Raw genomic sequence first — 24164 nt, 5'->3', positions numbered from 1 at the left:
ATTCTCTATAGGACGTCCGTGATTCTCAAAAGCCACTTAGGCAGCTTCTGAGATGGCGTCCTATACAGAATCCGGGCCTTTGTGTCAAAGTTAGACTACTGTAATTCTGTCATGTTGGTCAAGTGTTAATCTTAGAGGATTATGGACAATGCAAAATGTGGCAACTAAATTGCTAGGAAATTATACAAAATTTGATCATGTAACTCCTCTTTATCTGAAATATCATTAGCTTCCTGCTAAGTATAGAAGCCAGTTTAAATTATCATCTTTGACTCAGCTTATTATAATCTGTACCCAAATTATTTAAATACTATGACAATCCCATATACACCTAATAGACCCCCCTTTTATCAAGCCTTGCTGACAAGCAACACAAGCTAAATTCCGAGGGAGGGGGAGTATTGCAATCTCTATGAGATTGTAGGCTAATCACCCCACAGCTCATCAGAGATAAATGGAACTCCACCAGAAATAAAGCTCAAAGATTTTTGGCTAGCCCCTACTTTATGGAATAATCTTCCTAAAGGAGAGGAAATTTTTAGTAAAATTTAAAAACTTGTTGCAAGTGTTATTTTTCAAACAAGCTGTTGATAGTAACTTGTGAATTAATCAAAAGTTGTATTAGCCGTTCTGCGAGATACACACATATAAAAAAAAAAAAAAGCTTCATCTTGAGCATAACTGAATTGTACAAGGTATGATTTTTTTAAAAAGGAGTAAAAGGGATAGGATTTGATATACCTTGATTAGGTCTTTGGGCAGACTAGATGGGCTATTTGGCCTCTATCTACCATCATATTTCTATGTTTTGATATTGGAATTCCTGTCACTTTTAACTGTAATGTTTTTGAATTATAATCCACTTTGTTATATGGTTTAAAGCAGTATATCACATTTTACTAAACAAATGCACCACTCAGTATAGCCAGGTGTCCAAAACACCTAAATGAACCTTCAAACTTGAACTTTCCTGAATTAATTTTTCAAGTCCCTAGAAAAAACATTTACTGTACTTAGGTTAAATGGCCACCTTCCCTCTGCAGGTGAATGTACATGCTGTGGTGATTATTTCAGTTTGTATGCATGTCAGTAGCTATTGTTTTCCTTCAACTGCAGGTTGCTCTGTGCCATCCCTCAAGAAACTGTCACCCTAAGCAACCACATAGGAATATGTGGAAGAGGGTCCAGGACTCTGGAATTGAAGCCATTCTAATATTAGATCGTGCACCAGTTTAAGTATCTTTTAGTGAAGGGGAAGCTTTGACATCTCAATGAAATCTTTCTAAGGCAGGGGTGTCAAAGTCCCTCCTGGAGGGCCACAATCCAGTCGGGTTTTCAGGATTTTCCCCAACGAATATGCAAAAGATCTTTTAGCATACAATGAAAGCAGTGCATGCAAACAGATCTCATGCATAGTCATTGGGGAAATCCTGAAAACTCGACTGGATTGCGGCCCTCCAGGAGGGACTTTGACACCCCTGTTCTAGGGGGATTCATGGGTTGTGATGACTACAAGTGACTACTGTATTGTCTTGCTATTAATGATATGGGGGAGATCAGGGATGCTCTCAAGACAGCAATGTGGGGGATACTATTCAAGAGGAGCGCTAATAGGAAGAGAAGAAGTTGAGCTCAGCACTCTCTTCAGCTCAGAGAGCTGTTTTGCAGAATCAGCTTTAAAATAAACCTGAGTGGTGGTTGAATTCCAGAATAAACAACTGAAACAGAAATGCTTTGATTTTGGAAATCATTCTGTTAGCCCATTATCCGAGGGAGAAGAGAGCTATGCAAAATCTAAAAATAAAAGTTAGGCGGGGGAGAGTGGACAACTTAAAATATACATATGAGGATATCAGAGCTCAATTTTTGGAATTTTATCAAACGTTGGCCCTCTTTTATGATAATTGGCTGGCTTACCTTTAGCCACATGTTTATTCACCCTTTCAAAGAAATGTAATAGATTGGTGAGGCAAAATTTCCCTTGACTAAATGCTCTGATGCTCATAGGAATTCTACGAGCGCTGGAGCATTTAGCATCGCGGGCCACGATAGAAACCTCTACTGCAGCTTAGTAAAAGGGTCCGAGAGTCAAATGGAGGAACTGACTGAAATTTGGGTGTCCCTACTTGCCAAAAACAGCTGGACGGTTTAGATGCATAGCAGTTAAGCCAGCCCTAGTAATAAGCGGATTTAGTAGGAAAGACTACCACAAGTACTGTAACAGCAGCAGCATGTAAAATGGAATCTGTGGAGTCCAGAAAATACAGTAAAACCTTGGTTCCAGAAGCGTGCTTGTAATCCAAAGCACTCATATATCAAAGTGAATTTCCTCATAAGAAATAATGGAAACCCAAAAACTTTAATACTCGTATTGCAAGACCTTGCTTGTATATCAAATTAAAATTTAATAAAATGTTTTGCTTGTCTTCTAAAACACTTGCAAACCAAGTTACTTGCAATCCAAGGTTTTACTGTAATTGCTTTTAACTGCAGAAACACTAAGGTGGTGATGCTGTGCTACCATACTTACAGTATACTGGAGTGCTTATGAAATACTAAAGTGCTCTCAATGAGTTCATAAGCAGAGCCATTGTCTAGATCAGGGATGCCCAAATGGTCAATCGTGATCGACCAGTAGATCATGACGGCAATGCGAGTCGATCACGGAGCCCATCCCAGGCTCTGTGATAGACTCGAGTTGCCTTCGCGTTCTACCTACTTCTACTACCGATGTTCTACTACCGCGTTCTACTACCGATGTTAATTCTGATGTCGGAGTGGAAAGCTGGTCGGCCCAGCGCTTCTGCATCCCGTTTACCGCGTCGGAAAGCAGGGAGAGCTCAAAACTCGGCAGCGGCGGTTTGGGGGCCTGTTTCCGCATGGCAGCGGTGGCTTGGGGGAGGGCAGGGAGACAGAAAGAAAGGGGGCAAGCAGGGAGACAGGCAGAAAGAAAGGAGGCAGAGAGAAAGAAAGAAAGACAGACAGAAAGAAAGATGGGGGCAGGGAGAAAGAAAGAAAGGGCATGGAGAGAGAAAGAAAACGTTGGGGGAGGGAATGAGGTCTGAAGGAGAGGAAGCATAAATGAGGCTGAAAGAAGGGAAGAAATATTGAAAGTACAGTCAGAAGAAGAAAGTGCAACCAGAGACTCATGAAATCACCAGACAACAAAGGTAGGAAAAATGATTTTATTTTCAATTTAGTGATCAAAATGTGTCCGCTTTGAGAATTTATATCTGCTGTCTATATTTTGCACTATGGCCCCCTTTTATTAAACCGCAATAGTGGTTTTTGCGCAGGGAGCTTATAAGTGTCGAGAGCAGCACAGGGTATTAAGTGCAGCTCCCTGCGCTAAAAACCACTATCGTGGTTTAGTAAAAAGGGAGGGGGTATATGTGTCTATTTTTGTACAGTTATTACTGAAGTGACATTGCATAAAGTCACCTGCCTTGACCTCTTTGAAAAACCCCTGGAATATAAATGATAATTCACATTTTCTCTGCGTACAGTGTGCTTTGTGTTTTTTAAAAATGTTATGGTTGGTAGATCATTTTGACTTGGTCATTTTAAAATTATCTCGCAAGCCTAAAATGTGTGGGCACCCCTGGTCTAGATCAGTGTGCTACAAACTTTTTGAAGCTGCGATGCACTAAACGCGGGGCCGTGGCTGGATGATATCCAGAAATGCACGTGCATGTAACGTTGGAGTGAGGAGGTGCCACTACACCCGGTAATCTTTGCGATGCTGTATCGTTGGAGTGAACAGGTTCCGCGCCACAGCGGGGATTCCTAGGATGTGAGTTACCTGATCACCAAAAGGAGTCGACTGAAATTTTACAGGAAGGATGGCAGAATAACTGTTTAACAAAATGCTGTCCTGAAGAAGCTCTCAATACGTTGATGAGAGCGAAACGGAGATCTTCCGTCGGGAGGAAAGCCGGGCAATATACTAGACCTGAGCTAAGTATTATACAGCATAAGTTAATTATTATATAATATCACGGTATATTAAGCAATAACCAAATATATACACTGCTCATAGAGAAAATAAGACGTTTATCAATGATAGCCCTTTTATAAGCCTAATAACTATGATTCGCTCTGGTAACTGGCTTTGGGCACTTGAGATATATAGTCTTCATCTCTATTTATGAGCATGTTGGGATCCTTTTGATCTTTTGCTGGCCTTCTTTCAAGGATCTTGGGTGTGTTATGTCTTCACATCGATGTCCGCGCATGCCCTCCAGACATGGCCCTGGGCCTCCAATTACCACTGGTGGGGGGGGGGGTGCTGGAGAAGGAGAGGAGGAGAGGCACCGGCAAAGAGGAGAGGCACCAACTCACTGCTTACAGGTAAGAACACAAAAATAGCCTTTCTGGCTCAGACCAATGGTCCATCAAGCCCAGTAGCCCGTTCTCATGGTGGCCAGTCCAAAACTTTCTTAAAACCAGCTAAGCTATCCGCTCTTACCACAACCTTGGCAATGCGTTCCAGAGCTTAACTATTCTCTGAATGAAAAAAAATTCCTCCTATTGGTTTTTAAATTATTTCCATGTAACTTCATTGAGTGTCCCCCTAGTCTTTGTAATTTTTGACAGAGTGAAAAATCGATCCAGCGAGAAGCACCTCCTGTAGGCAGTCAGCCGGCACCGGCACCTCTCCTCCTCGCCGGCGTCTCACGGCACAGCTGAAATCTGCCATGGCACACAGTTTGTGATATACTGGTCTAGATACTAAAGAGGTTCTAAAAGACTTTATAACACTAGCTTCAGAGACAGGCCATCAAGATGCTCTCAGTTCTCAGACTGCAGGCATGACAAACCAAAATACAATAATTTAAGAGAACAGACATGAGGTGGCACTAACAGAATATGCTCCAGAAACCAAAATACTACTGAAGTCTTGCAGTGCTGACATTACCTCAAAACACAGCTAATCTAAAGAATTTCTTATTTAATAGAAAGCTGTCATATCAGATCAATTTCCAATGGAATCCTTTTCAGCATGAACACATATTACAGAAAGCAAAAGTGCCACATGAAAAGATGCAGCTGAACACCAGGTCCAGAAGATGTACTGATGATGCTCAACAGACTGTCACCCTTTGGATAACAAAAGTTCAGCAGAGAACCATGACTGAATGCTAGAGATGCTGATATCTTCTTTGACTCTTCTCACAATAAACAGTATTTCAAACCTCAATCATTATGCCTTTTAACTTTTTTCATAGGTCTTCAGAAGTGCCAGTATTAGCCAAGTGTTTTCAATGGCTAAAATACTTTTTGGCACTGGCCTCCTCATTAGACCCGTTTTTAATTTTTGTACAGTGCTTCTGTGCTTTGTGCTAATATCTTAAATAAATACAAAATCTTTCAAGTTATCTTTTGTTGTTAAATTTTCCTTTGTCACTAATATCGGGAAGGGACCTGTCATTCCGACATGTTTCGCCCGAAGGCTGTATCAAGAAAAAGTCCCCCCTTCTGCTTTAGCTCCACACCATCACGATCATTGATAGCTTTGTCTCAAAGCTTTGTCTCAAAACTATCAATGATCGGGATGGTGTGGAGCTAAAGCAGAAGGGGGGACTTTTTCTTGATACAGCCTTCGGGCGAAACATGTCGGAATGACAGGTCCCTTCCCGATATTAGTGACAAAGGAAAATTTAACAACAAAAGATAACTTGAAAGATTTGTATTTATTTAAGATATTAGCACAAAGCACTGTATAAAAATTAAAAATGGGTCCAATGAGGAGGCCAGTGCCAAAAAGTATTTTAGCCAATGAAAACACTTGGCTAATACTGGCACTTCTGAAGACTAAACTAAACTAAACTAAACCTTGGGTTTATATACCGCACCATCTCCACGAATGCGGAGCTCGGCACGGTTTACAGGAAGAAAGATGAGAGAGGAACTACAGTGGAGAGATTAAAGAGTTAGGTGTAAAGGGGGAAGGTGAGAGGCCTAAGAGGGGGGAAGTGTTACAGTTTTGAGAATAGCCAGGTTTTTAGGTGTTTGCGGAAGAGTTGGAGGGAGCTTGAGGTTTGGAGAGGGGAGGTGAGGTTATTCCAGATCTCAGTGATTCTAAAGGGGAGGGATGACCCAAGTTTGCCTACATGGGAAATACCTTTTATGGAAGGGAAGGATAGTTTAAAAATTTGGGAGGATCTGGAGGAAGTAGGGGTTGGGGAGTTCCAGGATAGAGGGATAACGGCAGGAAGGATGCCATGTAGGATCTTGTAGGCCAGACACGCACATTTGAAGTGAATCCTGGGGATTACTGGGAGCCAATGGAGCTTAGACAGGAGCGGTGAGACGTGATCAAATTTGCTTTTCGTGAAAACAAGCTTAGCTGCGGCGTTCTGAATCCGCTGAAGTCTGTGGAGACTTTTCTTGGTTAGGCTGAGGTAGATAGAATTGCAATAATCCAATCTGGAGAGGATGATGGATTGTACTAGGACTGCGAAGTGTTTTGGTGAAAATAAGATCTATGAAAAAAAGTTAAAAGGCATAATGATTGAGGTTTGAAATACTGTTTATTGTGAGAAGAGTTGATACACTAACAGTATTAAAGTTTTGCTGTACATAACACTTATTTGACATCTTCTTTGATGCACATCAAGAAGAAATCAGAGCCACAAATTAGAATGCGTGGGGAAGAAAGAAAGAAAGAAAAAAAAAAAGGTTCCAGCATGAACAGGAGCACCACACAAATTCATAAAAGAAAAAAAATTGCTTCTAGCTGTTATGTTTGAAGTACAGCAGGGTTCAAAGTTCTACATCTCTAAGCTGTGGGAGCATGTGAGGGGAAATCATGTGTTTTAACAGCCTGAAATTACATACAAAGGAGGAAAGGAGATCGGCAAACAAGGATCAAGAGGAAAACTCTAAGCTAAGAAACGGAATAATCTTGCAGCCTCTAACAATTTCTTTTTTGAGAGGAAGGATTGTGCAGGGTTAAGGGGAAGAACATATAGTATCCTCCAAGACAGCTTTCAAGTTTCAAGTTTATTTAAAATATCTTATACCGCCCAATCAGCTTTCTAGGCGGTGTACAAATTTGAAAAAACAGAGAACAAGCTTTAACTAAAATACAAGTTTGAGGTGACAATACGTCACCAAACTATAACTATAAAAACTTAAAAAAAAATATTAAAAACAAAGACAAACAAGAACAAAAGGTAAAAGGCAAGAACTACATTAGGCAAAGTAAAAGAGAACAATTAAGGAAAAATCAAGAGGGAGGGCTGCTGTTAAACTCAATAGTATTTTTGCTCGATTGCCCTTAAAAGGACAGTTAGGCCTCAAAGGCATCAAGGAAGAAAAATGTCTTTCAGTTGAAACAAACATGTTTTTTTAGCATGTAAATATCCCACAAAGGTTGGGCATTTCATAGTTTCAGCACATTTATTAACTTCCCCCCTCGCCTCCATTCCTGCCTCATTACCAAAAATTAATCCCTTTGTCCAGTGCTCTTCACTGAAGGGCTTGAAAGCCAGTGGCGGCCTCCACTAACTAGGGTTACCAGACATCCGGATTTCTCCGGACGTCCTCCTTTTCAGGACATGTCCGGGGGTCCGGACGGCTTTTCAAAACCTGGGATTTTGTCCTGGTTTTTAAGCCTCCTCAAATTGCATCGGGCGGGGAGGAAGTCTGCGCATGACAAGAACAAGCAGCGGGGTGCGTGGCTAGGGTGGGACTGAGGGTGGGATTAGGGTGTTACAGGGCAGGGATGGGCAGAACTGGAGGTCCGGATTTTCCAACTGGAAAATCTGGCAACCTTACCACTAACCATAAGTGTGGTCCCCTAAATCTTCCCCTATACCCTCCTCCAACTTGCCCCATGACCACTGTTCTCTCTAAGCTAAATGGGAGTCTGCCAGCTATAGGCCTTGCCAGATGAGGATGCTGTTTCACTAGTGAGGGATAGGTAAGCTCTGCAGGACTCCAGGGAGCCTACCTGTCCCTAGAGATTGAAAACAAAATATTGTAGCACCATCTCCTACTAGTGGCAATGCAGTTGGAGACCACCTGCTCAGCTTGAAGAGAACAGTGCCCACGACACCACACCCATAACAGTTCTGTTTTCTAACTGTGCCAAGTAAGTCTCTGTAAATTGAAATGTGTACTTCCTAGCACAAATAACACAAGCAATGCTAAAGGTGTTCAAATAGCTCAAACAGGAATATCCCCACTGAGACATAACAAAAATATAACATGGAGGGCTATATACGTCAACGCACACAGTTTAGGAAACAAGATCCTGGAATTGGAAACAGAAATAAGGAATGCCGACCTGGATGTGGTGGCGATATCCGAAACCTGGCTCACAGACTCCCACGGGTGGGACATGGTCATACCGGGTTACAACTTGCTTCGCCGGGACAGAGAGGGTAGGAAGGGAGGGGGTGTAGCATTATATACTAAAGATGACATTAAGGTCACGAGAATCTCAGATGTCCAGTATACTGGGGAATCCCTTTGGGTTAATTTGGCCAGAGGGAAGGACAAATGCTTGTATCTTGGCGTAATTTACAGACCCCCAAGACAACAGGATGACCTGGATATGGAAATAATCGAAGATATAGAAAATATCACCTTGCGTGGGGACACAGTATTGCTAGGTGACTTCAACATGCCTGATGTGGATTGGGTTACACTTACCTCTGCTTCCGGCAGCAGCAGGAGGCTATTAAACTCTATGAAAGGAGCAAGCCTCAGGCAACTGGTGTTGGAACCGACAAGGGATCAGGCAATACTGGACCTGATACTTACCAATGGAGAAAGTGTCACAGAGGTCTCGGTGGGCGATACATTGGCCTCCAGTGACCACAACATGGTATGGTTCAATATCAGGAAAGGTTTCACTAAATCTACTACACTAACCAAAGTCCTCAAATTCAAGGACACAAATTTCAAAGAAATGGGAGACTTCGTTCACCAGGCGCTACAAAGCCAAGAAGAAACCGATAACGTGGAAGACATGTGGTCGACTTTGAAAGCAACCATACAAGAAGCAACAAACCGCTATGTAAAATCAGTAAGTAAACGGCGAAGGAACAATAAGCCACAGTGGTTTACTGCGGAGATCTCAGACCTGATCAAGGAGAAGAAAAAAGCATTCATCTCTTACAAACAATCAGGGAAGCAGGACTCTAGAGCAGACTACCTGGCCAAATCAAAAGCCGTCAAAACAGCAGTCAGGGAGGCTAAATTCCTCATGGAGGAGTCTCTAGCAAAGAACATCCAGAAGGGAGATAAATCCTTCTTCAGGTATATCAGTGATAGAAGAAAAAACTCAGGCGGGATTGTACGTCTTAGGAAACCAGACGGAGACTATGTGGAAAAGGATTCGGAAAAAGCCCAACTATTAAATGAATACTTCTGCTCAGTCTTCACCCGAGAAGCGCCAGGGCTCGGCCCTCAGCTACAGACAAGGGTTGGCTCAGTTGACCCGTTTAGTAACTTTGAGTTTACACCCAGCAGTGTCTACGGTGAGCTGTCAAAGCTCAAGGTTAACAAAGCAATGGGGCCGGACAACCTGCACCCCAGGGTGCTTAGGGAGCTGAGTGATGTCTTGGCGGAGCCACTGTCCGCGCTCTTCAACCTCTCCCTTAGTACAGGCAGCGTCCCGTTGGACTGGAGGACGGCTAACGTCATTCCACTCCACAAGAAAGGCTCAAAGATGGAGACAGCAAACTACAGACCAGTGAGTCTAACATCGATAGTGAGCAAACTAATGGAAACTCTAATCAAACACCAATTAGATAAGATCCTGGATGAAGAGAATCTACGGGATCCCCGACAACATGGATTTACTAAGGGGAGATCCTGCCAATCCAACCTGATCAGCTTCTTTGACTGGGTAACGGGGAAGCTGGATATTGGGGAGTCCCTGGACATCGTGTACCTGGACTTTAGCAAAGCATTCGATAGCGTACCACACCGCAGGTTACTGAGCAAGATGAGTTCTATAGGATTAGGTAACACATTGACGAAATGGGTTGGGAGCTGGCTTGGAGGTAGGCTCCAAAGGGTGGTGGTGAACGGCACCCCCTCCGAAATGACGGAGGTGATTAGTGGAGTACCACAGGGCTCAGTCTTGGGCCCAATCCTATTCAACATCTTTATAAGAGACTTGGCAGAAGGGCTTCGAGGTAAAATAACATTATTCGCCGATGACGCCAAACTGAGTAATGTAGTGGGCAAATGCACAACAGACGAAGATTCAGTGCCCGACAACATGATGCACGACCTACTCCTACTGGAGCGATGGTCTAGGACATGGCAACTCAACTTCAATGCCAAAACATGCAAAGTTATGCACCTGGGCAGCCAGAATCCATGCAAGTCTTATACCCTTAATGGCGAGATCCTAGCAAAAACGGTAGCAGAACGAGACTTGGGGGTAATCGTCAGTGAGGACATGAAGTCTGCCAATCAAGTGGAGCAGGCTTCGTCCAAGGCAAGACAAATCATGGGCTGCATACGAAGGGGTTTCGTCAGTCGTAAGGCGGAAGTCATTATGCCATTGTATAGATCCATGGTGAGGCCCCACCTGGAATACTGTGTGCAATTCTGGAGGCCGCATTATCGCAAGGATGTGCTGAGACTGGAGTCGGTGCAAAGAATGGCCACCCGGATGGTCTCGGGACTCAAGGATCTACCATTCGAAAAACGGCTTGACAAATTACAGCTATACTCGCTCGAGGAGTGCAGAGAGAGGGGGGACATGATCGAGATGTTCAAGTATCTTACGGGCCGCATCGAGGCGGAGGAAGATATCTTCTTTTTCAAGGGTCCCACGACAACAAGAGGGCATCCGTTGAAAATCAGGGGCGGGAAACTACGAGGTGACACCAGGAAATTCTTTTTCACTGAAAGAGTGGTTGATCGCTGGAATAGTCTTCCACTACAGGTGATTGAGGCCAGCAGCGTGCCTGATTTTAAGGCCAAATGGGATCGGCACATGGGATCTCTTCACAGGGCAAAGGTAGGGGAGGGACATTAAGGTGGGCAGACTAGATGGGCCGTGGGTCCTTATCTGCCGTCTATTTCTATGTTTCTATGTTTCTAATTTCCCCCACTTTTCTCACAAGTCTTAAAAAGCAATAAAAGAATCAGGGCACTGTGCAGTTCAAACTATTGGCTCAGCGGGGGATTAAAAACTGGAGCGAGGCTAGCATGAAGGGGGTCAAGGGTAGAGATAGGATGGTGAAAGCTGACTTGAAGAATGGTAGATGAAATTGAAACTGGTTGGGGTTGACCTGGAGGAGTGTGTGTAATGGAGAGAAGCTGAGAAGATGTATTGTAGAGGGTGACGGGATAGGGACAACGAATGAGGTTGGGAAGAGAGAAAGAGTATGGGGGAGTACACTGTTTTAATTATACGAGGCACTCTAAATGTGTATAAGCAGCCAGGCTGATCACAACATCATCAGATTAGCCACCATGCCAGCTGAGTCACCAGAGGGGGGAATTCTCCAAATGTACAATTTTGACTCTCATGCTGAGGTTATTGGTTTGGTTTGTTTGGGGGGGGGGGGGGTTCATTGTGATCCACACTGGAAAAATAGCAAAGATCGTTCATGGCCTTACTCAGACACACACGTGTTACTGTTGAGAGACTTAGGAGCTCATTTTCAAAGCACATAAAGACCTGCAAGGTCTATCCAGGCAGCCTGAGCCACTCCATGCAGATTCAAGGCAGTCAGCAATTTACAATAATGCCAACCCCATATAGACTAATATTTTAAACAATCTTAGAAGAGTGCTTTTATAATTCTGGCTACAGTGTAGTCACATTCATTGTCAATTCTTGATTAAACTTAATCCAAAAATGTTGCAAACTGACATTTTACTCACTATCAACTTTTAAGATATTTTGATTTGATTTTAATACTTAATATACTGCTAAAAAAACAAAGTGCTATAACAGTTTACAATGCTAAAAACAATTCACTTCCCCCTCTGAGATATACTCATAGCATATGATATGATGTGATATTAAATAAGCATACTTGATCTATCCTTGCCATTTTCAGGACACAGGCCATAGAATTATGCCCAGCACTGGCCTTGCTTCCTCAACTGCTGGACATTTTCCTCATAGCTGAATTTCAGTCAGCCCAATTACTTTTAATTCTTTTCTTCTCCATATATAAAATCTACCATTTCACTTCCTCTATTATTGCTGATTTTTTTTTACAGGTCTATTGGTTTACTGGGTATGTCCTCTTGATTTGAGGTGACTGCCTAAATAATTGGAGGGGAAAATCTTTGGCTTGCAATGCCTCCTGCAGTTTCCAGCCCAATGCCAAGAAAATCTAGTAAGCTGGCTGAGGTGTTACGTAAATCAATAAAGTCAGGCTAAACAATTTTCTATAAACTCTTTCCAGCCAATAAAAGAAATGACACAAGAAAAGCAACCAGACTGATCTCTTGAGAAAATACACCCCAGCCTAGGGGCTATCTAGTGGTCAGGGTTAGATTAATACTATACTGAACCCTAAGCAAACATACGTTCGTGAGCCCATAATGTACGGTAAACCCCCATTTACTTATCGCCACCATTTTCCCCTATACAGTAGATGTGTTCATTCTTCTGCTCCCACCCCATCTGCAAAGTACCTCTGGATCATGGCCTTTCCCTGCCTTCTAGTTCATGTCTCCTGAAGTGACTGGAAGAAATACCAGGGCTGGTTCTCATTGTGGTTATGGGTCCTGAATTTGATATAATGCCTTTTTGTGGTACATAAGAGTTGCCATACAGGACAGACTGAAGATTCATCAACCCCCAGTATCCTGTTTCCAACAGTAGCCAAACCAGGTCCCAAGTATCTGACAAGATTCCAAAGAGTAAAACATATTATATGCTGTTTATCTTAGTAATAAGCAGTGGATTTTCCCAAAATCCATCTTAATAGCAACTTATGGGCCTTTGTTTTAGGAAATTAGCCAAACCTTTTTTAAAGCCTGCTAAGCTAACTGCTTTCACCACATTCTCCAGCAACAAATTCCAGAGTTTAATTACACATTGGCGAAAAGAAATATTTTAAATCTGCTACTTAGTAGCTTTATCATATGCTCCCTAGTCCTAGTATTTTTGGAAAGAGTAAAGCAATTCACATCAGCCTGTTACACTTCACTCTATCATATCTTCCCTCAGCTGTCTTTTCTCCAGGCTGAAAAGCCCTAGCCACTTTAGCCTTTCCTCATAGGGAAGTCATCCCATCCCTTTTATCACATTTATTGTCCTTTTCTAATTCCGCTATTTCTTTTTTGAGATACAGTGACCAGAATTGCACAGTATTCAAGGTGTGACCACACTATGGAGCAATACAAAGGGCATTATAACATTTTCATTTTCCATTCCTTTCCTTATAATTCCTAACATTCTATTTGCTTTCTTAGCAGCTGCCACACCCTGAGCTGAAGGTTTCAACATATCCTCAACAATAACACCTAGGTCTTTTTCCTAGGCGATGACTCCTAACATGAAACCCTTCCCCACAAGCATCACTTTGCACTTGCTCACATTAAACACCATTTGCCATTTTGATGCCCAGTCTCCCAATGTAGGGTTATCATAGGAATCCAGAAAAAAAAAAAAAAAGACAGATTGAGATATCCGGGTTTTACTTCCATTGAAAGCAACGGAAGTAAAACCTGGATGTCTCAATCCATCCTCCTTTTTCTGGAGCCATATCCCAAGGTCATCTTGCAATTTTTCACAATCTTCTTGCAATTTAACAACTCCGTGTCATCATCAAGTTTGATTATCTCACTAGTTATTCCCATCTCTAAATCACTGGGAAAATGTGTATGTTAAAAAGCAGCAGTCCCAGTACAGACACCTGGGGAACCTCACTGTTTACCCTTCCCCAATTAAGATATTGACCATTTAACCCAGGGGTCTCAAAGTCCCTCCTTGAGGGTCACAATCCAGTCAGGTTTTCAGGATTTCCCCAATGAATATGCATGAGATCTATGTGCATGCACTGCTTTCAATGCATATTCATTGGAGAAATCCTGAAAACCCGACTGGATTGCAGCCCTCGAGGAGGGACTTTGAGACCCCTGAACCCTACTCTCTGTTTTCTATCTTTTAAACCAGTTCTTAATCCGTAATAGGACATTACCTCCTATCGCATGACTCAATTTCCTCAGCAGTCTTTGATGAGGCATTTTATCAAATGCCTTTTGAAAATCCAGATACATGATGAATGACTGGCTCATCTTTTCAAAAAATGTAATAGATTGGTGAGGCAAGATATTCCTTGACTAAATCCATATTGACTGTCTCATTAATCCAAAGCAGTTTACACTTGTGACAGTGGCAGGCTGCAAGAAAGCACGGGCACTGCACAAACACACACTTGGAGTGGAACAGCACCGAATAGTTGCAACAACAGGCAAACGAGCCAGAAGACAAATCCTACTTTCCCCCCTAATGCTCTTTCGTGACTCTGAGCAATTCATTTTTACTCTCCATTCTCTCACAGGCAGTAGAAGCAGGTGGGACTGTTGGTCCAAACAAAAAGGTGTTCTGGTTCTTCTGCATCATTTCATGCACAAACTTGGGGGCTGAGGAAGAAAGCTAGCAGAAATGGAAGTGTGTGGTTAAAAGGCCCCTGTATAGCTGCATGATGCAGAGAAGTTTTTCATGCAGAGATAACACTGCAAATTTGCATAGGTTACTGGAGCACAGCGTATAAACATGAAAGAGGATATTAGCTATCAGCCCTAGCGTAGAAGACTAAAGGCCCGTTTTACAAAACTGCAGTAGCGATTCTCCCACAGCAAGTATATTGAAGCCCATAAGAACTGAATGGGTTTCAGTGCATTTGGTGCGAGGGAATTACTGCTGTAGCTTTGTAAAAAGGGCCCTAGGCACAATACTAGAATTCGGACACTAGGTCTGAAGAGATAGAGGACTAGTTTATTTTTCTGTACTCAGGATCTAGCAAAAAAATAAATAAATAAAAAAATACATCTGTGCATGAACTGTAATGTTCTGCACATAATTATTAGGGGCCAATATTTATTCACATAATAAAATTCAAGCACATGAATTTTGATGTGTGCTGATATTTTTATTTTGTTTGGCCATGGGTGCTATTTCATACTACTGGTTTCTCTTAAATTCACCACTGGTTGGCAACCTTAATTTGAGGCCAACTCTCAAATACCTGGCAGAACTTTACAAATCTGAGGTAGGAGGCTTAGAAGGATGTGGGACCCTCTTGACACAACCCTATCTCAATGCATTAACACTGCTCTGTAAGTAACCCTTGGGCTGCAGTGGGCTTCCACAGCAAATCCAGTAGCTGAAACCTAAGTACAGTCAGTACAGGGTGGACTTCTGTAGTCTATGTCCTAGAAATGTCTAGAAAGGCAAATTTAATTATGAAGTAATAATGCATGTGACAATTACTTAGACTGGTCTTTATCTGCAGTTATTTACTATGTTACAGAGCAGCATTTAGAAAAAACTGTTTGATACAATTATATAAACAGTATCTTTATGCATTTTGTTATCTTCGTCTTTGAGGTGAAGAACTACTGGTTCCCAGAAGGCAGTTTTAAAAAAAGTTCCTAACCAACTAAACACTTTCGACAAACTAGCAAAAAAAAAAAAAAAAAAAGGTAGACGATTTCAGAGAGACTCATTCAGGCGCAAACATCTACAGTTATTCTCTCATTAGCTGTTACACTGAAGGAACACAACAATCCCGCAAACTCACAGGCATTCTGCAGCTACGTCACAATCACAACGAATAAAAGAAAGCCGAGCTCTGTGATTGGCTGTCAAGTTCTCTCTCTCTCCCTCTTCTCCCCGCGCTCCACACCGAAGCTGCAGCAGAACGCGGGTCAGATTTGGTCACAAACAAGCCCCAAAGCCCAACCCCCACCTCACCAGCTGCGCCACTTTGATGCCGAGACGCGGAGGGCCCAGGGTGCTGAGACCGCTGCAGTTGCCCGCGCTAGGGTTGGGGACGGTGGTACCCGTGTACACGGGGCCGTTCGCCGAGTCAGCCATCGCCAAGTGTGTGGGGTGGGAAAGAAGGGGATCGGTACACCGGCCTTTAACTCCTCGTCCTTCTCCGCTGCTCCTTCTCTTCCTCTCGGGGAACGAAAGTGAAAGTGAAGCTCGGGAACCGGACTCCGGGGGAAATGCCAAAGGAGGAGGAGCGGGACGAGGGGGCGGTGCTTCATCCGTTCCAGCAAAGCTCCATTATTTCCAGAAGTTGCTTTCCTTCGTGCTAATTGAGAAATCGAAAGCGGAGGATCGAGTTCCCTTCCTGCAGCAATAATTTCTACTATGAAGCGAGAAGCAAGGGAGCGCCCAGAAGCTGGAGTTATTCCGGGCTCTCGTCGTCCCTCTCCCCTCCCGCTCTACATTGGGAGCCAGTAGTTTTCTGTCAAGTGAAGGACTGAGGCGTTCTCACTGTACGCTAGGAAGGGGTAAAACGCGGATCTTAACTGCACGTCCTTAAAAATCTGAGGTCTCAGCATAGGTTATGGCTCTGACAGACCTCTCTGACATTTTAGCTCTGAAGATCCTAATGCTTTCCCCTCCCTATGCTGAGACTAAAAGTGGCACGTTTTACCCCTTCCCCCTAAAGTCTAAAATGTCTTTCACAGACGTCTAAGTTCACTGTTTTGCCTCCTGGAAGTTGGTTTTGGGTTTGTTTGTCTGTTTTTTTTCCATTTGCTATTACAGTCGACTTCACCTAAGTTTAAGCGCACACTTCGGTTATTTGCAGCCTACCACCATGGTCCCGTTTTCTTTACATTAAAGTCAATGGACATAAACTCCGGATAATTGCAATTCTAATAAACACACAATCCGCTTATGTGCACTGATGTTATAAGTCCCACCTCTGTTCGTTCACGTTACGTTCACTCCGGTTAAAAGCAATCACATTCTCACGTTAATGAGCCACATGTTTCGGATCAGTAGTCTAGGTCTGGCCAGGTGTTCAAACTTTTGAAACTGCACCATGGCGTCTCGTGGAGAAAAACCTTTGTCTTTGGTTGAACGTGTCGATGTCTTAAAGAGACTTGACCAATGGGAGAGTCAGGTCTCTATTGCAAAACATTACAGCGTTCGTCCTAGCCAGATTTCTAAAAAAAGGAAGTCATAGTGAAAGACTGGCAAAACAACAGCAATCCTACCAGGAAACAGAAAAGAATTGGGAAGTCTGGAGACGTTGAACAGGCGATGCTGCGATGGTTTGCTGAAGCTAAAAGTCGTCAACTGCCAATCAGTGGGCCTCTGCTGATGGAGAAAGCAACACAGCTATCCGAAGAACTGGGTGTAGAAGACTTCAAAGCAACAAACAAATGGCTTCAGAGGTGGAAAGTTCGTAACAGCGTGATCTGGATAGTCCCTGCTGCTGTCCATCAACACCTCCCTTTTCTCCATACCCACCCCTAAATAAAACCAACACACTTTATTATGGAATATAGCCGCAGCTCTTTATTTAATCCACAATAACCAATAAATTAACTTTGCATATATTAACATCATTAACATATTGAACCTCAATTGAACAACATCAGCAAGCTCCTCCCGGGCTACCCCGTGTAAACATCAACATTTGCCCCCGACCCCGCCACAAACAGCAAGAGTCTGAGGGGTGGCATGACCTCATGCCCCTTTAACCCGGGTCACCTGACCCCAAGGCACGGCTCCCAGCCGGCCCCCCGCTCATCACCGGATGAGCCCCAGCACCCAGTAGCTCGGGAGACCCGCCTTCCCAAGCTGCTAAGGCCACCAATCTGCGGGCGGGTGGGAGAAAAACTGCCCTGGAGGACCTTAGACAAACCGAGTCCTCCAAGGTCCCGGTTTTATCTACTCCCCTGCGCCGTCCATCATCCCGATTTTGTCCAATCCTATACTCTCCTTTTGGCGCAAATCCCTCCCCTATTACTTCTTTAATTCTACCCTAACGGTCCTCTCCCTAGCTTGCCTTGCAAGCAACACGAGGACCTCCCAGCCCCGTGTTACAATACGCCCGTTGAGACAAGCTCTCGGGCTACTCTTAACGGCATAAAATTTAAGAAGCATGGCGAAAAACAAGATGATGAGTTTGGTACAGAAAGGTGGGTCATGGAAGTGTTGCCACCAGTTATTGGTGGATATGAACCATGCGATATTTTCAACATCGATGAGACAGGCATGTAATGGCGTGCCATCCCTGATTAAACATTGGCTTTCAAATGCAGCAAAACCGTTGGCTTGAAGGTGCTAAAAGAACAGTGGTTTCAAACTCAAACCCTTTGCAGGGCCACATTTTGGAGTTGTAGGTACTTGGAGGGCCTCAGAAAAAAAATAGTTAATGTCTTATTAAAGAAATGACAATTTTGCATGAGATAAAACTCTTCATAGTTTATAAAGCTTTACTTTAAGCTAAGTCTTAATAATAATATTGTAATTTATAGCTAAAGAGACATATGATCAAGAAACTTTTATTTTACTTTTGTGATTATGATAAACATACCGAGGGCCTCAAAATAGTACCTGGCACCGCATGTGGCTTCTGGGCCGCAAGTTTGAGACCACTGCAAAAGAACGATTGTCATTGCTGCTCAGTTGCAATATGGACAGTAGTGAAAAGCTCGAAGCACCGGTGATTGGGAAGAATCGAAACCGTCGATGCTTCAAAAACATTAAACACCTGCCTGTTGAATATGAAAGCAACAAAAATGAATGGATGATGGCAACACTGTGGATTGAATGGTTGCAGAAGCTTGACAATCTGATGAGAAGGCATAGGAGACACATTGTAATGCTGTGTGATAACTTTGCAGCACACAGCAATGACGTACGACTAACCAACATCAAACTCATGTTTCTGCCACCAAACACGACCTCTGATTCAACCGATGAACCAGGGGATAATCGCTAACTTCAAACGTCATTATATGTCACTCGTCTTAGGATATGTGATGGCAGTGACTGATGCAAGCATAGAATCCAGCCCCTTAGCTGCTGAGCTCACGAGAAAAATGATGGTGTTCGACTCTTCACATGGGGAGGCGTGGAGTCGTCTCATCATCCACAATATCAAATTACTATCATTCTCGCATCTGATGAGACAACTGAAGCTGACACTTCATCCATTGATCTCCCTGTTGGACTCTCGCCACAAGAGTTTGAGCTGTATGTCACCGTTGACAACGGCATGCCCACATCATCTGACACCACTAATTCCGATATCATAGAAACATAGAAACATAGAAAGATGACGGCAGAAAAGGGCTATAGCCCATCAAGTCTGCCCACTCTACTGACCCACCCCATTAAGTCTGAGTACTAATGACCTAGTTCCTTAACTCGACCCTCGTAAGGATCCTACTAGGGCATCCCATTTATTCTTAAAGTCAATAACGCTGGTGGCCTTGATCACCTGCTCTGGAAGCTTGTTCCAGTGATCTGTATCTGTACAGTCATAAAGAACACTGCAGACAACCAAGAGTCTGATGAGGATGGAGATAACTTCTGCGGTCATCACAACTAATGAAACACCTGTAGAGATTGTTTCCTTCTCAGACACACTGAAGTCCCTACACACGCTGCGTTGTTATCTGGAGATAAATAGATATCATGACTATGGCCAGTTTTACAGCATCAGTAGTCAGATACACAGCCTGAATCGTGCAATCTGCGTGCAGAAAACAATGACTGATTATTTCAGTAGAATGTTGGTTTAAAAAAAAGGTTTAGTGTATTGCATTAGACAGAACAGTGACATGGCAGAGGGAATCACCAGCAGAAGGCCGCAAACTGCGAAGCAACCTGTTTAGAGTGCGCGACTGCTGATGAGTGCTGGAGGGAGGTTTGTTGGTTGTTTCATTGTGGGTCGGCGGGGTTCGTATGGGAGGAAGAGCTATGTTCCTTTTCAGAGGGGCCCCAGCTACAGTCTGCCCTGGGTGCTCCAAGGCCTGGCATCTTTAACTTCTGCGGGCTGCAACAGCGTTTACAATTAGCTGCAGTTGCCGGCTTCGGGCCTTCCTCTCTGCTGAATCCTGTCTACTTCCTGTTTCCATGAAGGCAGAACCCAACAGAGAAGAAGGCCAGAAGCCAGCAACAGCAGCAAATTGTGAATGCTGCTGCTGCCTAAAGAAGTTCATGACGCCAGGCCTTGGAGCACCCACTTAGGGGCTGCCTTGCCGACCGGGGACGGAGTGACAGAAGGAGGAAAGGGAGCAGAGGGGGAGAGAATTGCTGCACCCAACTGGAGGGAAAGGAAGGAATGAAAGATGACAGGGCTTGGAGGGGAGGGAGGGAAGAAAGGGAGGGAGGAAATGCCAGGGTATGGAGGGAAGAGATGCCAGAGCATAGAGGGAGGGAGGAAGAGATGCCAGATCATGGAGGGAAGAAAGGAGGGAAGAAATGCCAGGGCATGGAGGGAAGGAGAAAGAGATGCCAGGGCATGGAGGGAGGAAGAGATGCCAGGGCATGGGGGAAGAGAGGGGGGAGATTTGCCAAGAATGGAAGGAGGAAGATATGCCAGACCAAGGGAAAAGGAAGGAGATGTCAGAGCATGGATGGGGAGGGAGAAATGAAAAGAAAGGAGAGAGATGCAAGGGAATCAGGGAAGGGAAGGAAACATGCCAGACCATGGGGTGAGAAGGAAAGGAGAAGAGAGAGATGCCAGAGCAAAGGGGAGGGGGTGGTGACAGAAAAATGGAGAGGTGGCAGAGCTGAAATTAATCATGTACAAAGGAGAGAAGGGGCACAAGATAGTTTATGGAAGGAGCATAGAAAGAAGGAAGATGCCATATGGAACGGGGAGAGGGCGGACAGTGGATGGCAGGGGCAGAGAGAGGGCAGACATGGAAGGGGCTGATGCATGGAAGACAGGACAGATGCTGGCTAGAAAGAAGTGAGTGAAGACAAGATGATTAAAGCAGAAACGACAAAAGGTAGAAAAATGTTTTTTTGTCAATAAATAAAATTATTATTATGATGATATCTGGGTTTATTTAATGTTAGTAGCTAGTTTAAACCGACTCCTAAAAACATGGTTCTTGAAAAGAAATTTGGCTTTCAAAAGAAATCTTAATCGTTGTACTGCTGATCTTTGGCTCTTTTGACTAATGAGTTTGCCTACCACTGATCTATTGTCACGCTGCTTGATGTAAACTGGGTAACAATTACCATGGTGACATTTTTTTTTAAAAAAAGGGAATGAGCTGTGTGGAACTATACAGAGTCTTATAACAGTAAGGATGAAATGCTGTGCCCCAGGATTAGCCAGATCTGTAAAAAAAATAAATAAATAAATTTCTAAATAGGTTTATGAGCGGGAAGTGACATCACCAAATAAGATGGAAGCCTAGAATAGAGGCTCCATCTTCGGCCACTAGCTACCTTGATCTACCTTGGGCCTGCGGTGGCTCTGAGCCTCATCAGCTGGCGCATGGGGAAGGCGAACTCGCCAGGATCTCGATTCCCCACAACAGAGAGTACCAGGGCAGTTATTGACCGGTGTATGGGCGGCGGATCGTCAGCCTGCTCCCAACGTGCAGCGCGAGCAGCACCCGGACTCGCTTCTTTCCGGCAAGCATTTAAAGCAGAAGACGGCGAAACAGTTATGAGCGGCCCGTGCGTGTCCGCCGCTGAGCACTCTAGAGCGGCTGACCTGGACTGAGGAGAGCAGCAGTGAGGTATTACAGATGCACTCGGAGGCTTACAGGGCCAGAGGGGAGTGAATTAGGTGCTGGTCGGTGGCCTATGAAGAACGCTGTGTAAGTGGCATGCCATTATAATCTGGAGACGACCGGCTCAACTTTTTGGAGGGGCAGGAGATTAGCCCAGTCTGCCTGGCAAGATCAGGCAAAAAGTGAAGTCTTTTTCCTTTCCAATTCACTGTTTTCAACTGCTTAGCAGCCTGAAAGATCTGCATGATATGCTTGAAGCGCAGTACCTTGATCAGCATAGTCTTGGTCCCCTTTGATTGCTCTATATTTGAGATGGCACCCTGTGTGCCCTCTCTATTTCAAAAGGCTCTTGAAAGTGAAGGGATAAAATTTCAGGGATGAGTGTGGTAAGGAAAGTGATGCGGTTTTTCACTTCCAAACCCTCTGGTATTCCATTAATTCGAATATTCTCCCTCTTGCTTCTATTTTCCATCTCTACCAAATCTGAAAGCTGGGTAATGATTCTGTGATCCAACTGATTTTGAGTAAAAGTCTCCTCCACGCCTCCATCTCTAGCTGTTCAACTCTGACATTGCTTTTTTCCATCTGCTGAAACAGATTGGAAACATCTGCAGTTTAGATGTATCCTTCAGAAGATCTTTAATTATCTGTAAGTCTGCTATAACCTGCTCCAATAGCTCATCAGATTCCTTTGGCAGAGATTTAGCTGGTGCAAGGAGATCAGCTTTCAGCCTCTTGGCTTCTCCTCCTGATGTACAAGCAGCCTCCTTCTTATTTTGTCTTCCTGAAGCCATAATTGATCTATAGTATTGCCGTACTTCAGAAAAAAAGAGAAGGATCCTTTTGAATTCCTTCAGAACATTCAAATATGTGAGGCAGGGAAGAACAGTTTTGCTGCCATCTTATTCTCCTTGAAGTTCTGGAATCCTACATAGCTTCTTAAGAGGTGTATAGCTGTGCAGCCATATAATCTAGAGCAGTGCTCTTCAACTACCCTCCCAGCAGCTCTTGGTATTTGCCAGTACGGCGCGACCCATCAAATGACCCAAAGCTGCCTAAGTGAATTGCTGCACTGTTGTAGGCAAGTACTGAGAGCTGCCGGGAGGGGAGCAGAGGGAAGGGGAGGCCACTGTTAGAGGGTGGGAAGCTGCTGGACAAGGGAAAATAAAGGGAGAGCTGCTGCTGAGAGGGAAGGAAGCAAAGGAAGGAATCAGCAGGGAGATTAGAGGAGGGGAAGGAGTCAGGGTGGAATGGAGAGATCAGATGAGAGAAAGGGGAGAGACAGAAATGAGAAAGTAGAGAGAGATTGATGCTGAGAAGGGGGTAAGCAGAGAAATGAGAGTGGGAAAAATATGCTAGATCTGGTGTAGGAGAGAAAAATGAGCAGTGAAGTTGGAATGAGGAAAGTGGGGGCACAGGCTGGATGGAAAGGGGAGAGGGGCATATAAAGAAGGTATATACCATATGGAAGGGGGAGAGGGCAGATAGGGATGGAAGGGGCAAATGCTGGATTGAAGAGACAGAGAGGGCAGACGCTGGATGGAAGAGAGTGATAAGAAGATGAAAGCAGAAACCAGAGACAACAAAAGGTACAAAAAAATAATTTTATTTCTATTTTGTGATTAGAATATATCAGATTTAAAATATGTATCCTGCTAGAGCTGGTGTTAGACATAACTGGGAACTGCAAAGCCCAGGCAGTGCTTCTTTAGCTTCCAGCTGGCTTAGGGCTCTCTCTGACCAGGGGGCAGTTGCCCTAGTTGCACTCCGCTAACACTATTCCTGTCATGTGTGACTGCGGTATTCTGTTAGCATGATATTTCTGTGTAGCATTCTGTAATCATTTGGCTTATTCAAGTTTTCTTGATAGTAGAGGAGATATATGTGAAGGGGAGGGGAGACAGGGGTTTTGTTGATCCTTGCTCTGTATTATTTGTATTTATAAAATGACAATGATAGAATATTGTTTCTTTTTATACTTTAGTAAAATACGTTCAATATTAAATCATAACTGAGGCTTGCGGGGACCGAGCTCGCGGAGACAGGGCAGAAACAGGTTTTTAAAATTTCAATCTTAGTAGTTTGTCAGTGCACAAAATAATTATTTTATTTCCGCCAGTCCATAGGTATAAAAAGGTTGAAGAACACTGATCTAGAGGGAATAATGATCATGGCTCTTGTGATCTCCCTCTTCCACTGGCTATGGAAAGAATCTGCTGTCAGTTTTAGTTTTGAAAGAGAATATATTCCTATAGGAGTACTCAAATTGTCTAAAACTAAAATATCAGCCAAGACGAAAACAGCATACAAGCGTAGCTGCAGCCTACATTTACCAACAAAAATGTAGGATATTGTGGCAAAAGGACACAGTAAATTCTCAATATACATAAGTCTAAAGCTACAGCCTCAGCCCCCTGGGGTTCGGGGTTCAAACCCATGCTACACCTTGTGTCCTTGGGCAAGTCACTTAATCTCCCTATTGCTCCAGGTAC

General features: G+C 43.8%; 1 protein-coding gene across 2 annotated transcripts in view; it reads right to left on the bottom strand.

Annotated features, from left to right (window-relative positions):
- The window catches only part of CMTM6 (CKLF like MARVEL transmembrane domain containing 6), a 48541-nt gene extending 32295 nt beyond the window's left edge, over positions 1-16246 (bottom strand). The window contains exon 1 of one of the 2 annotated variants that reach the window (XM_033930103.1): positions 15917-16246. In XM_033930103.1, coding sequence (XP_033785994.1) covers positions 15917-16039 — 123 coding nt within the window. In that variant the 5' untranslated portion in view covers positions 16040-16246. The remainder of the gene's footprint in view (positions 1-15916) is intronic. The other variant, XM_033930102.1, reaches the window with a different exon arrangement.
- Positions 16247-24164: the final 7918 nt, after the last annotated feature.

Source organism: Geotrypetes seraphini, chromosome 2 (assembly GCF_902459505.1).
Source record: "Geotrypetes seraphini chromosome 2, aGeoSer1.1, whole genome shotgun sequence".
Taxonomy (NCBI): Eukaryota; Metazoa; Chordata; class Amphibia; order Gymnophiona; family Dermophiidae; genus Geotrypetes; species Geotrypetes seraphini.
This window is presented reverse-complemented; position numbering and strand designations above follow the sequence as displayed.